Genomic DNA, 13467 nt, shown 5'->3' with positions numbered 1-13467 from the left:
CAGTTTGACATATCATGATAGCTGTGGTCCGCACTGGCGGCTACGCAGTTATTCAAGTCAAGCATCGGAGGGATATAAACTTAAGGCTAAGTGTTTATTTTTAATTTGCTTAGAACTGCCTTTTTGTCTGTATTGCAATTTTTGGCATATCTTTAGAAGCTCTGATAAGGTTACATGATGCCTGGAGGACCTATGACTAGAACAGAAACGAAAGGAGAGCGAAAGAGAACAACAACGACAAAACAGAATACCAGTAATAAGCTCATACTTAGTGGTAAAAGTTACTCTACAAATTCTTTCCTTAAGCGTTTGTTTTTTTTAAAAAGTGGTTTAATCGGTTTTTCCTTTGTTCAGGAATGAAAATCGAATTTTTATTGTCAACTGGAATTAAATAACAATTATCTGTACCCTTTTGGACATAAAGAAAAAGTTGATTTGTTTGTTTGGTTTGCTCTAAAATGAGGGTTTCGACAAAACACTGACCCCCGGTTAACTGACCCCCCTACTGACCCCCTAAAAAATCAATGGGAAAATGAATACTGCTTACTTAAGCCTCAAAAACCCTTTTTAAACAGCATTGTTCAGCAATATTTAAGTCTAAGCACCCATTTTAAAAAGGTTAGCTTACATGAAGTAATCGGCCATCACAACAATAATCGAAAACTAACCTTTTTAAAATGGGTGCTTAGACTTAAATACTGTTGAACAATGCTGTTTAAAAAGGGATGTTGAGGCTTAAGTAAGCAGTATTCATTTTCCCATTGATTTTTTAGGGGGTCAGTAGGGGGGTCAGTTGACCGGGGGTCACTGTTTTGTGGAAACCCCTAAAATGATCTAAAATGCGAGCGAACAAGTGCTTTTTAATCCGTTTGCCCAACTGTTATTTGATGTGCCTCGACAGTGACAAGAAAATTTTGCCCTTATGTTATTAACACTTAATCGCGATGAGTTCTCGTAAAATTAGGGGGAAATTTCACTAGCTTGTGTTTTCAAAAAATTATGTAAAGCAGCTAAACGTTATTTAAGTGTTGGAGCGGATGTTGTTTGAAGTTCGTCTTTTTTTGGTTGCCTTGCCGTATTTTGCCGATTCTTGTTTCAAGCCAACCAGGCGTGTTTCAATGAAATACATCAAAATGTGAATGATCTCGTTTTCAGAGATAAAGTGGAATAAAGGAAATCAGTAAAACTCTTTTTTGACCTTGAACTGACAAATTTTCCCGACGGTTTCTAATTTTAGTGTCATTCCCAGGGAATGGGTTTTTTTTGCTGTTCCATTCGCTCGCTGAGGATGCGCTTGTTTTCTTTTAAAACTCATGCGATTCAAGAAAAACTCATTGCCAAACTGAATGAATTCCTTAGTAAATTTCGCTTGAAAAACCGATATCGCACTCATCGCGTCGTGCTTCATGCGATATATGTTTTTTGCGTGAAATTTACCGTGGAATTCACTGGTGAGGCAATGATTTTTTATACAGAGAAAAAGGGAAGAAAAATATTTAATTAAGCAGTAATCGGAAACTATCCCTACAGGCAGTAAGAATAAATAACCAGAGAGCTCCGGTTTTAGGTTTGGCTAAGTCTATATATTAAGCAATTAAGTAGCCAAGAAGATAAAGACAAAATCCCTTTGTCTGTGGTACTGGGAAGAGAGAGTTACCAGCGTTCAGTTCAAAGGAATGAAAGACGGAGACAGAAAAAAAAGTTGAGAGTGGGAGCCAACAACAGCAGGGAAAAAGAGGAGAAGAAAGGATACACTGCATTGAAAGGATGATTCGGGGTCCATGCAGAAAAGGAGAAAGGTTTGTAGTTTCATGGTTATAAAGTAATTTGGTTGCAGTCAGGACTGCTTGCATGGATTGAAGAAAGTGGACATTGCAATAAATTATAAATATTTGAAACGTAGTTAACTGTAAATTACATGGGTTAGACGGCACAAAGGATGTCTTAAGTTTCTAACGTAGCCAATTGTGTCACCGGTTTATGGAAAGAGCCTTATGTGTGTCGAATATCTCTTGTTTTCTATCGCATCGTTGCGCACTTCGCAGAAAACTGAAGTCAAGCCTTGCACATTAATCAGCTTGAAGTTTAACCTTGCCAATAATAATCCCAACTCAGTACTTCAACATGAAGCACGATTTACAGGAATGACCTCGTGTAGGGGACTAAGAAAGCCGGCATCCGGTGCAAAATACTCTTTTATTCACGGTATCCTAAATAGCGAAAGGAAGAAGTCAAAATAGACGACAAGGTTAGTGTTTAGGTGACTTTGAAAGAAATATCAGCGCTTGAAGTGACATCACACTTCAGCTCAGACTGAGTCTTCCCGCGCACTCTGTCGACTTTGATGGATGGGGTTTTGGCTATTCCAAGGCAAGTAGAAATTAAAACCTTAAAATCATCTCAGCTTCAATAGCACTTAAACAGTGATTAGTCACCTGTATTTATAACCAGGGATCAGGTGTTCTTCTAGTGAGAGGGGGGAGTTGGTTGACTTTTGTGTGACTGCATTATAGAACTCAGTAAAATGTACCACGTCAATCACATGTACAATTTTATCGCAGACTTAACCCAGGTTGCTAAGGTAACACGCTTAGGTGGGGTCAAAAATAGCTGCCCCGGGGTCCCGGGTGACCTTTCTCGAGGCTATTGCGTGGTCGCTAAGTTTGTAAACAGGCAAAATGGCGGGTGGAGGACGCATTTTGGCGGTTAATGTTCTTTTACTGTCACTAGTTTCTCTTGATTCAACTTGTCAGTGCTGTGTCGTCTTACAGGAGCCCATGAGCTCCTTATTATCACTTTAAATGCTGCAACACCTCCACCAAAGGCAGTAGTATATCGTGATACAAACCTACCCCGGGTTAGCAGGTTACTCCACCTTCAAGTGTTTATGGCGCCGGTAAAACCCGTTTTAACCTACAAATTGTAGGTTAAATTGGTGATCCGTACTTTACCTTAGTTGAATACGCACTCAGATTGATTAAAGAAACTTTTTTGGAGCCTAGGCTAAGCCTAGAGAAAAATCAGTGTCAGGTTAGGATTAATTTTAATAATTTTATACTTAGCTCTTATTAACCGAGCAGGAGGTCTGTATGGGAGAATCTTGACCGAGGTCGTGAGTACAGACCGAACGCAGTGAGGTCTGTACACCCGACCGAGGTCAAGATTCTCCCATACAGACTGACTAAGCTCGGTTAATAAGATGTTTATTATATGGCAAACAAGAACAATTTAATTCGTTTAATGTAACTGGTTTGTACTAACTGATATTTTGCTTGCGAACGGCGATGAGTGGCGATGAACTGAACTTAATTCTGTCAAAGTTTTCTCGTCATCCTCTCTTTTGTCATCATGCTGTTTGGCCGGTCTAGATGGGAAAATCTAGACCTCAGTCAATATCGATTTCAGCCAATCAAATTCGTGAACTTGGTAGTTCCCAGTCCCTGTGAGACAGAACCATATAATAAACATATATGTTAATTGACCAGTAATATAAAAGTAAAGATTGAAAAGGACTGTGTTGGCTTAAGAATGTTCGTCGTTGTAGTGAAGTGGTGGAAGGCACATTACTACGGAACTGGAGGGTGTGAGTTCGAGTATCGCTAAGTGCATAGTACAGTTCTTTCTTCATTTACTATTATGTTGTAATGTTGAGGCTCAATAGCCTATTTCCGAGTTGCTGCATGCCCACTTTCATAGCCAGTCCTGGTGCACAACCATTCAAATGGAAATGAGTTGCGCATTCTCATGCAAATCAAGCTCATTTCCCTTACAATTGTTGAATATCAAGACTCTCTTCGAAACCGAGACAAACAGCAACTCGGAAATGGTCTATTAATTTAACCTACTTGGTTAAAACGGATTCAATCTGAGAACGGATTTTACCTGCAACATTTACATGGAAAAATGCGACCCCGGCTGGCTGGGTTACCCCTGTCTGGCAGACCGAAATGTGCACACATGGCATGGCTGCGCAGGGCCGATGCACACTTTGCACAAAAGCAGAACTCGTTCTCCAAGTGGTAATCGTTGCCAGTGCTAACGCGCATTTACTACGTGATAAACTCCATGCGCGCTCTGTTAGTGACTGTTTACAATTGTGACGAAAAAAGAGTTCGTCGCATACTTTTTTTCCTTTGTTTTGAAAACTATCTAGGTGTAAAGCTTAACGTACTCCAAATGTCTTGCTGCTCGGCAAAAACGATTGAAGATAAAATTCAACCCTATGAATTACGTTCTGTGTACATTAATCAGATCAAAATGTTTTCCAAACGGGGATTATTTGCAGAAGCTGTTCGCGCTTTTCGAGAGGTGGGTTGAAGGTTCCTTTCCGTTTTTTGTTTCCTTCTTTTTGCTATATCTATTGTAAAAAGAGCTTCCTTTTTCTTTTTCATTGTGTCCCCCTGATAATTCTACGTTTTCTTTTGGATTTTTCCCACTTCTTCCAACTTCTTCCAACGTTTCTTTAACTCTGCCGTCAGGCTAGCGAAATATTGAACAGTAGCTAAACATAGACCTTGCGTTGAAAGATTTGATTTGATTGATCCGTTTTCCTTTGTTAATTTATTGCTGCAGTCATTCTAAATACGCAGCTCTGACAACATACAGTCTTTCGTTCATGCAGACAATTGAAGCTTACGCGAGTTGCGCTTTATCGGCATGGGCGCGTCCTTGTTTGTTGGTCACGCGTAATTCTTGTTTAGTTGTGGATAAAGGGAATCGTTGCAGTTCCAACAATAATATCGCGTGTTATTAAAAACTGAACTACGGATATCAGATTTCCAGCATTTCCATTGGCTCGCCGGACACAGGCTATCAGTTCATATACCTGCTGTACCTAATAGGAAAACCTTAGATAACAATGACCTGGACCAGGTTGAGTCCGCGATTCTCGAAGTGTCATGCGGACTTTCCCATAAAAATGCCCTTGAAGCTCATCAAAATGGCGGCGAAAGAGTAAAGTGCTCCACTTGTAGGATACATAGTGTATTTAGTCTGGAAAATGTTCTGAAGAGCGTTTCGAATGATTTCACGGGTAAGTCGGCAGGAAGAATGCTTTTTAAATAAAATCTCAGACCTTTACTGTGTGAACACTAGTTTTCTCTCGTGTTTCCGCTACAGTCATTGTTATTTAAATGATACCTTGATCATTTCTTAAATAACAAGGACCGGAGCCAGGTCATGTCTCGATGATTGGGGAGGGGAGAGGTTGGAATAATAGGGCTTTTTACAGCGATCTTTGCCGTCTGCGGAAGCTGTAAACAAAGATACATGCCAAATTCGAAGGAAATGGCGGTAAATACGCCCTCATGGAGTCAACAGTTCTCTGAGAGCTTTTCTGATTATTCTGGATATGTTAAGAACTTGGAAGATGCTATCAAACTTATAAAGGGGTATGAAGTCAATACAACGAGTTCATTTACCGTTACATACCAGACTAGAGGTTTTGGAAAGTCTCCAATAGGTAAGATCTCTTTTTTTGTTTTTAATCAATGCAAGTTTATTATAGGTCTTAATTATTTGTTTCCAAAAATGTTATTGTTATTGACAGTTTTTGGCAATTATGGTGACTAGGGACTGGGATGGGGCCATGGAATTTGTAACAAAGGAAATTATTGTAAATTCTTACCCACTTTCTACGATGGAAATGATAAATTAAATTACCCACAAAATGGAGCTTTTTCAAGAACTTAGGAAATAATCACCCTTTCCTTCAAGCCCCTCCCACCCACCCCAGGTTTGCAAGCTGGGGCAAGGCATCTCCAACAAGACTCCATTGAGATCCACCTAGGGTTGCAACAGACAAGAGGTATTTCCCAGTGGCCACTGGTCAGGCACCTGTATTCTAGGACATGTATATTCTAAAAGATGGAGCATTATTAAAATATTGAATAGCCATTTTTCTATTTTTTTAATACACTTCACTTGTCAAAAACAAACAGTTTTGGCTAAACAGGTCAGTTTTCACTCAATTTTACATTAAATGTCAGTGAATCATTTAGTAGTCAGTGCACAAAAATAATCACTTCCAATCACTGTAATCTAGTCTAACACTTTCAGTTGCTACAAAATTTCTTGTGTTGCTCATGACTATTCCTCTCTTTGAATAACTTTTCCTCTTCACTATGTATCAGTAACATTATTATGATAGGCCATTCGGTTGCAACAGTAAATACAGAGAATGGGAGGAAAACTAAAAAATAATCCAAGGCATCATATTTACTGGAAAGATGTCCAGGCAACGAAGGGAGTGCATCTAGAATTCGATGGGATTCCTTTCGTAATCCTTTGACACAAACTTTGGAGTGCCAAAATGGTCCAGATCGCAACAGGGCACTAAAAAGAAAACAGTCATTATTATAATAATAATACATTATTATAATAATGCATAGGCTTTACATACTGTGGTAAATTATTATTATTATTATTATTATTATTATTATTATTATTATTATTATTGAATATTATTATATCAATGCACATTATTAAAAGAAAAAATATATACGATGATTCAATTTTACCTTTTTGCTAAGTGACTGTTATTCAAAAGTTATTCAAAGAGAGGAATAGTCATGAGCAACACAAGGAATTTTGTAGCAACTGAAAGTGTTAGACTAGATTACAGTGATTGGAAGTGATTATTTTTGTGCACGGACTACTAAATTATTCACTGACATTTAATGTAAAATTGAGTGAAAACTGACCTGTTTAGCCAAAACTGTTTGTTTTTGACAAGTGAAGTGTATTAAAAAAATAGAAAAATGGCTATTCAATATTTTAATAATGCTCCATCTTTTAGAATATACATGTCCTAGAATACAGGTGCCTGACCAGTGGCCACTGGGAAATACCTCTTGTCTGTTGCAACCCTAGGTGGATCTCAATAAAGTCTTGTTGGAGATGCCTTGCCCCAGCTTGCAAACCTGGGGTGGGTGGGAGGGGCTTGAAGGAAAGGGTGATTATTTCCTAAGTTCTTGAAAAAGCTCCATTTTGTGGGTAATTTAATTTATCATTTCCATCGTAGAAAGTGGGTAAGAATTTACAATAATTTCCTTTGTTACAAATTCCATGGCCCCATCCCAGTCCCTAGTCACCATAATTGCCAAAAACTGTCAATAACAATAACATTTTTGGAAACAAATAATTAAGACCTATAATAAACTTGCATTGATTAAAAACAAAAAAAGAGATCTTACCTATTGGAGACTTTCCAAAACCTCTAGTCTGGTATGTAACGGTAAATGAACTCGTTGTATTGACTTCATACCCCTTTATAAGTTTGATAGCATCTTCCAAGTTCGTAACATATCCCGAATAATCAGAAAAGCTCTCAGAGAGCTGTTGACTCCATGAGGGCGTATTTACCACCATTTCCTTCGAATTTGGCATGTATCTTTGTTTACAGCTTCCGCAGACAGCAAAGATCGCTGTAAAGAGCCCTATTATTCCAACCTCTCCCCTCCCCAATCATCGAGACATAATCTGGCTCCGGTCCTTGTTATTTAAGAAATGATCAAGGCATCATTTAAATAACAATGACTGTAGCGGAAACACGAGAGAAAACTAGTGTTCACACAGTAAAGGTCTGAGATTTTATTTAAAAAGCATTCTTCCTGCCGACTTACCCGTGAAATCATTCGAAACGCTCTTCAGAACATTTTCCAGACTAAATACACTATGTATCCTACAAGTGGAGCACTCTACTCTTTCGCCGCCATTTTGATGAGCTTCAAGGGCATTTTTATGGGAAAGTCCGCATGACACTTCGAGAATCGCGGACTCAACCTGGTCCAGGTCATTGTTATCTAAGGTCTTCCTACCTAATATGGTCAATTTTGCAGGCCTAAGAAAAAATGGCCGACAAAAGCCGTTTTGGACCGGAATTGACTGAGGCAGAAATCGATGCTCAAGTCCCAATACATGGAATACTTGTTGACCCTGGAATTTTCAATAAGACAATTATTCTACTCGGGCTTTCTGGGTATAAAATGATGATATTCAACTGGGCGATACGCGCCTTGAGCTCCTTGGTTATTTATCACTTCATATCCAGCGCGCTCTCGTAGAATAATTAACAATTATTGGACGAGGTTGAGCCAAATATCGTGATTTGTCAGTGGCGAGCAGATCAATTATTTGCCGAAGCCGAAGGCTGAGGCAAATAATATTTCGATAACCGAGGTCAATAATTGTTTTATCATTCGATCACCGAGTTTGTTTTTTGTTTTCGTTTCCGGGAAGCCGTAAGTGTGCGCTGCCTTGCAGAGTCGAGTAATGGCATCAATCAATTGGTTTCCTTCTCAGCATAATTATAATTGTAGACTTCAAATTGTACTTACAGTCAAACGTTCAATAACACTAGGCATCAACAAAGCTGAAGAATTTCACAGTTTTCAAAGCGTATCCCGACAAGTGAAGCTTTGGTGTAAAGCTCGCCATTCTTTTTTCTGGCTTCAGCGTAAAATCTCTTCAGTACATATGCATTCGCCAACTTGTCCTTCGCGTCGATAACACGAGTGACTCTTCGTCTACCTTTCTTTCCTTGCGATACTCTCGAAATATGTTGAAGTGCAACTTTTGTTCCTTTCTTAGTATTCTCACTGTTCTTTCGATCAACTAAAGATGTCGAATCATTCTCTGACAGCTCGGGGAACCGATCTGCCATTTTCTCACAAGAGCATGATTTCAATTGCTTATGAGCAGAATATTATTTGCAGCAAAACACCTATTTGTAGGCAGTTATTTGCAGGTCACGTGGTGGGCTCTCGGCCGATGAAAAGGAAGGACAAAATACATTGAATGATAATTGTTAATTATCGTAATCACATCATCATACGCGATATCATGTATTGACGTTTTTTTCTTCCTTACTCAATAGACCAAAATCGATATATGAAAATTCAGTCCTAAATAAAAGGCATCATCTCGAGATTCTGGGCAACAAAGATAACAATTTGAATGAGTTTATTTCCCAGATCCTCCAGATGACAGCTTTTGTTTGGGACTGAATTATTCGTCTGTTGTTTTGTCATTGATTGTCCCCACCGTTGGTGGCTCCTCATGAAATCGGTTATTTTATTGTAATAAGATTTAATGGAGCCCAAAACAGTTCGACATCCCACTGGTGATCAGCCAGGGCACTCGAGACAGGATGCAGCTATTATAACGGGTGTCGTGTATGGTTCAGAAAAAAACTCTTAAGCTGAAACTATTCAGTCTCATCCTAAACACAACAAAGCTGCATCTTATCTTTGTCCAATGACATTAAAGATCGTAAAGAACTGCATGATATCTGCTCTCAGCGGAATTGTTTCTTTTGTCTGTATCACTGGAATAGATTGCTTTAATTAACCAGAGTCGCTCTTTTTCATGCGCACAGCTTGCAAACAACCTCGGAGTAACTTCAGAGACCAAGAGATTGAGTCATCTTCGAATTACAGACCTCATAGCTGCAAAGGAATTCCTCGTAGACAGAGATGCTTACATTTATTTGGACAGGTATGTGTATTCCATTCATGTAAGAGTAAATGCATGGAAACATTTATTTGGGAAAAGGAAAGCTACTATTAGTTAAGCAAAAACTAAAGCTTGCAAATTAGCCTTGCATGCAGCTGTTCTACAACAGAATCAAGAATCGCGTGAGTCAAGATAAAATAGAGGGGAAGAGAGGGCATCCCCCAGCAGCCAATCATATGGCGGGAATGTGTGCTCTGAGCGTGGGTTGTCCACGCGGAACACATTCCGGCCATATCATTGGCTGTTGGCTAATTTCCTTAGGATCCGTACAGCGTTGGAATTGATCTAAAAATAGCGTGAGACATATCACCTATAACGGAAAAGGCCATGTATAGGAGATGCCCTTCCTATCCCCTTCATTTTCTCTTGGTCAGAACCCAGTAGGTCAGATAATACGTTTAAATTTCCCAATGGAGCTCCATTGGTCACTATATTTTACGTTAAATGAGACTTGGATTCTAATCTAATTTGTCCGCGCGGAATGCAACATTATTTCTCGCGTTGCTGATAGCAAACTTTCTTTTGCGCCAACCCTTACTTTCATTAGCCCGCACCTCCGTCGTTTACCAAGCGCGTTAAATTATTGCCTTAAAAATATGTGAATGATTTTCTTTCTTCTGGTAAAGCCTCATCACCACCACCCTCAGAGAACTGATAACCTGGACGAGCTAGTATCGTTTGTGCCAAAGACGTGGAATCCACCGGATTTACTTGCTTAAAACTGATTAACTGTATTAGTGGATTTTATAATTATACAGGGTCGGATCTCGGAAACCATTTAAAGTCGGCTTGGCTTAAAAATGTGAGCAAGACAAATAAGAATTAAGGGTTACTGTTCCGCCATTACATTATGCCATGCCATCTGGAGCCCCGAAAAACACGCAAAAGAGTGGTCATCCTTTGCCTCCTCTCCACCTGCTGTACCCACGTCTCTTTTTTCGACGTAAAAAATGCTTTCTCAAGCTGTTGTTTTTGTTTCAAGTCCGCGGGGTCTTTGTAAGTTGATGCAAAGAGTTATCGTTTATTGATCCAGTCAGAATTAAGGGTAACACTATCAAGCTCGTCGCGTCAAGTCTCATTTGTACAGTGTTTCAAGGACTGAAACACGTGTACCTTTTCCTTAGAACCCAGCAGTTTAACTGTTTGCTTACTAGAAACGTAATTTCACCATTGACTGTGCCTGTGTTTGATCACCGCGGCACGCATCCGTCAAGCACGAAGGCTGTCTTGGTCTCTCATGATAAACTTGGCTACAAAATTACCGAAAAGAAATGGCTGAAAGAACAAACGAATAAATGAATGGATAAATGAATGAATGAATGAATGAATGAGTGAATTTATTAGTTTACTCCGTAACTGGCTTTTCAGCTAACTTTACACATTTTTATGAAGTGATATTATTAATGATAATCAGACTGCCATAAAATACTAGAAACATCACTAAAGCCAGAGATATCACATGGCACCTAATGCAAGAATGCCTTTCAAAAATGTTCCTTTACCTTAGTTTTATAACATTAGTCTCTCTATTCCAGACAGAATCTTGCTAGGTTATTTCAAAGACGAACTGCTCGAAATACAAAAGACCGCCGACCAACAGCAGATCCAAAGAGAAGTGTTTACCTTGTCATAATTTTTATTGTTACGAGAGTGCGTGTCCCCCTTTTTCTTAAACTATTAGAACGATGCGGCGGAAGAAGTCCTCTAAAACACTTAAAAGTCGTTGCAATGTCCTTGATGTCTAATCTAATGAATTTGCTTTAAAGATGTCGTTATATAATCGTATTTCTTTCCTCCAGTTGCAATGCGGCTACAAAATTTTGCACTACTTGAACACGCGCAGTGTTTCTCTTTGCAGTGTTTGCCCAAACAGGTGATAAAAGAAGAGCTCAATAAAAGACATTCCTCTTTTCTTTTTACAGACTCCACGAGGCCTTGGCATATAAAGATGAACGTCAAGCTAGTCACATGTGCAAGTTACTCATCAGGCATTTTGACTTTGACCCCACAAACGATGTCTTAGACAATTTAAAAATAGCTAATACGGAGACGCTACAAAAATCGAACTTGTCACTGATACGCATCTATGGCTTGGACCTCTCAGATAGAAAGAATGTCAAAAGATTGTTTGCACTGATTTCCAGATGCCCTCAGGTTAAGAAAATAGAGTTGGGTTTTTGTTCTCTTACTAATGAGGTTACTTGCAAGTTGTTTGAAGAAACCATGAAGCTGGAAACTCTCCACTACCTAGGTAAGTATCGGATAGTTGCATCTGTATAGATGCCTTTAAAATACCTTATTCAACTCGAGCAAGAGATACATCTCTAGCTCAATAGTACCCTTCAGTGAGAACGGCCTATTACTGCAGATGAGCGTTGACCTTACAAATGTTTTCAACTTAAATTAAGAACTAAAATGACCAGGCGTAGAATTACTTATGAAGTCCTTTATGGCCTACCATTCGGTTTGAACCAATCAATGTACAGTGTGACGTCATGGGTAACCCCATGTTACTTCACGAGTAATCTACTACGGCTAGTCACCCCAGACTACCGTTTGTGACCACTAGTCGTTTGTGACCATCTGTTGCGGTGGTGCATTAATTATAGTCTTGATGAGGCCGGATAAGGCTGTGTTATAAAACTTCACTGCCAAGGGATGGATAATCCTCCTTACTGTCCACATTGGCCTTACGACCATTTTCCTTTGTATTTACTTTGGATAATTCTGGAGGTAAACCAGTTGGCTATTTAAAAGTGCAGCTGGGAACTAAGTTGAACCAGGGACTACCCGGAACAGTCTTGCCCCCGGGATCGGCCTAACCACTAGGCCACACTGCCACCCCTCCTTGATATATGGAAAAGAAGCTCGCCTAACATAATTCCCAAGGTGTTATTGCAGCATTATGTGGCATCCCGTTGTTAAATTGGTGTTTACAGTTCGATTTCTCCTCCTAGTAGGTGTCCTTCTTCTTCAGCTTTGCTCGGCGGATATCGCTTTGTTCGCACTTTTCGATGGACTTACGTTTTTTTTTTTTTACCTTCGTAGGTGTTCGTGGCAACAAACTTGACACCGTAGCTGTTCATATGCTTCATACATTGTTAGAACGATCGGAAAATTTTCCTAGTTTGATGTGGGTAGATTTCCGTAACAACAAAGGAATTATAACTATTTCAGGAGACCTCGTCAATCTTCTCATGCAAAGAAGAACAAAATATCGAGGCCTGAATGGGCCAGACGATAGAAAGTCGATTATAAGCATCCAAGATGCTATAAATGGAAGACTAGTATGAATTGTTCACGCTGCATCAAAATCACGTTCAAAATCATTTCTACATAACTGCACCTAGACGTTTTTTTCTTCCTGTCTTTCACCGGGCTTTCATTAGTCAAACGTCTCCGTTTAGAGGTATTCGATTTTTGGTAGTTTTAGGTCTGAGTAATTCATTAAAAGAGTTAATTACGCTTTTCAAGTGTACGTTCCAGCGAAAGATGTTGTTCAGCGAGTCAAAACATTCATGATAATGCAATGCTGTGTATTTGGAACTTGCAAGAGATTATGAAGGTAAGAGAAGTAATCCCTCATACTGGCTCTATTCCCATCGTAATCCCTCTTAGGTTATTTTTAGATATCAATTTTCCCGCGGATAATGTTACCGCGCGCGTTACGTGGAAGTTTCGTGGAGGAGGGGAAAGTGCAGCAAATTCTGTACGATGCTATTCTCCGTTTTCAAAATTGAGTTACATGGCCTGATAAAATTCATTGTCTGCAAGATACAGGTTTCAAACATACATCCTTGGAATTGCTTAACTGTCTAGTTTACAGTGATACCAATTTGAAGAATTTCCAATCTATCAAAAAATCAAACCGTGTTAAATAATTTTGACAGATGCAGATATGTTTACCTTGGTTGCATTGCCTTTGTCCATTTTAGTGCGCACTTTCTCATCGTC

The 13467-nt window shown here is 39.3% G+C and overlaps 2 protein-coding genes across 3 annotated transcripts in view; both read left to right on the top strand.

Annotated features, from left to right (window-relative positions):
* The window catches only part of LOC138041282 (uncharacterized), an 11721-nt gene extending 11292 nt beyond the window's left edge, over positions 1-429 (top strand). For both annotated transcript variants that reach the window (XR_011130787.1, XM_068887049.1), the window contains one exon: positions 1-429. This exon is cut by the window's left edge and continues 1521 nt beyond it. The gene's annotated coding sequence lies outside the window, so the exon portion shown is untranslated.
* A 1314-nt stretch (positions 430-1743) lies between these two features.
* On the top strand, positions 1744-12889 carry LOC138041281 (uncharacterized). Its single transcript, XM_068887048.1, has 4 exons — positions 1744-1799; positions 9377-9495; positions 11436-11764; positions 12562-12889. The coding sequence occupies exons 1-4, from the start codon at positions 1782-1784 to the stop codon at positions 12804-12806; spliced, it is 711 nt and encodes a 236-aa protein (XP_068743149.1). The 5' UTR covers positions 1744-1781; the 3' UTR covers positions 12807-12889.
* The last annotated feature ends 578 nt before the right edge of the window (positions 12890-13467 follow it).

The sequence above is a fragment of the Montipora capricornis genome, chromosome 3 (assembly GCF_036669925.1).
Source record: "Montipora capricornis isolate CH-2021 chromosome 3, ASM3666992v2, whole genome shotgun sequence".
Lineage (NCBI taxonomy): Eukaryota > Metazoa > Cnidaria > Anthozoa > Scleractinia > Acroporidae > Montipora > Montipora capricornis.
Note: the sequence above shows the minus strand (reverse complement) of the source record. Positions and strands in the feature narration are given on the sequence as shown.

Bases quoted from the DNA above. Each gene is read 5' to 3' on its own strand.
- LOC138041281 (XM_068887048.1), top strand. The intron at 9,496-11,435 runs GTATGTGTATTC...TTCTTTTTACAG, and splicing joins GCTTACATTTATTTGGACAG to ACTCCACGAGGCCTTGGCAT. The intron at 11,765-12,561 runs GTAAGTATCGGA...TTACCTTCGTAG, and splicing joins GGAAACTCTCCACTACCTAG to GTGTTCGTGGCAACAAACTT.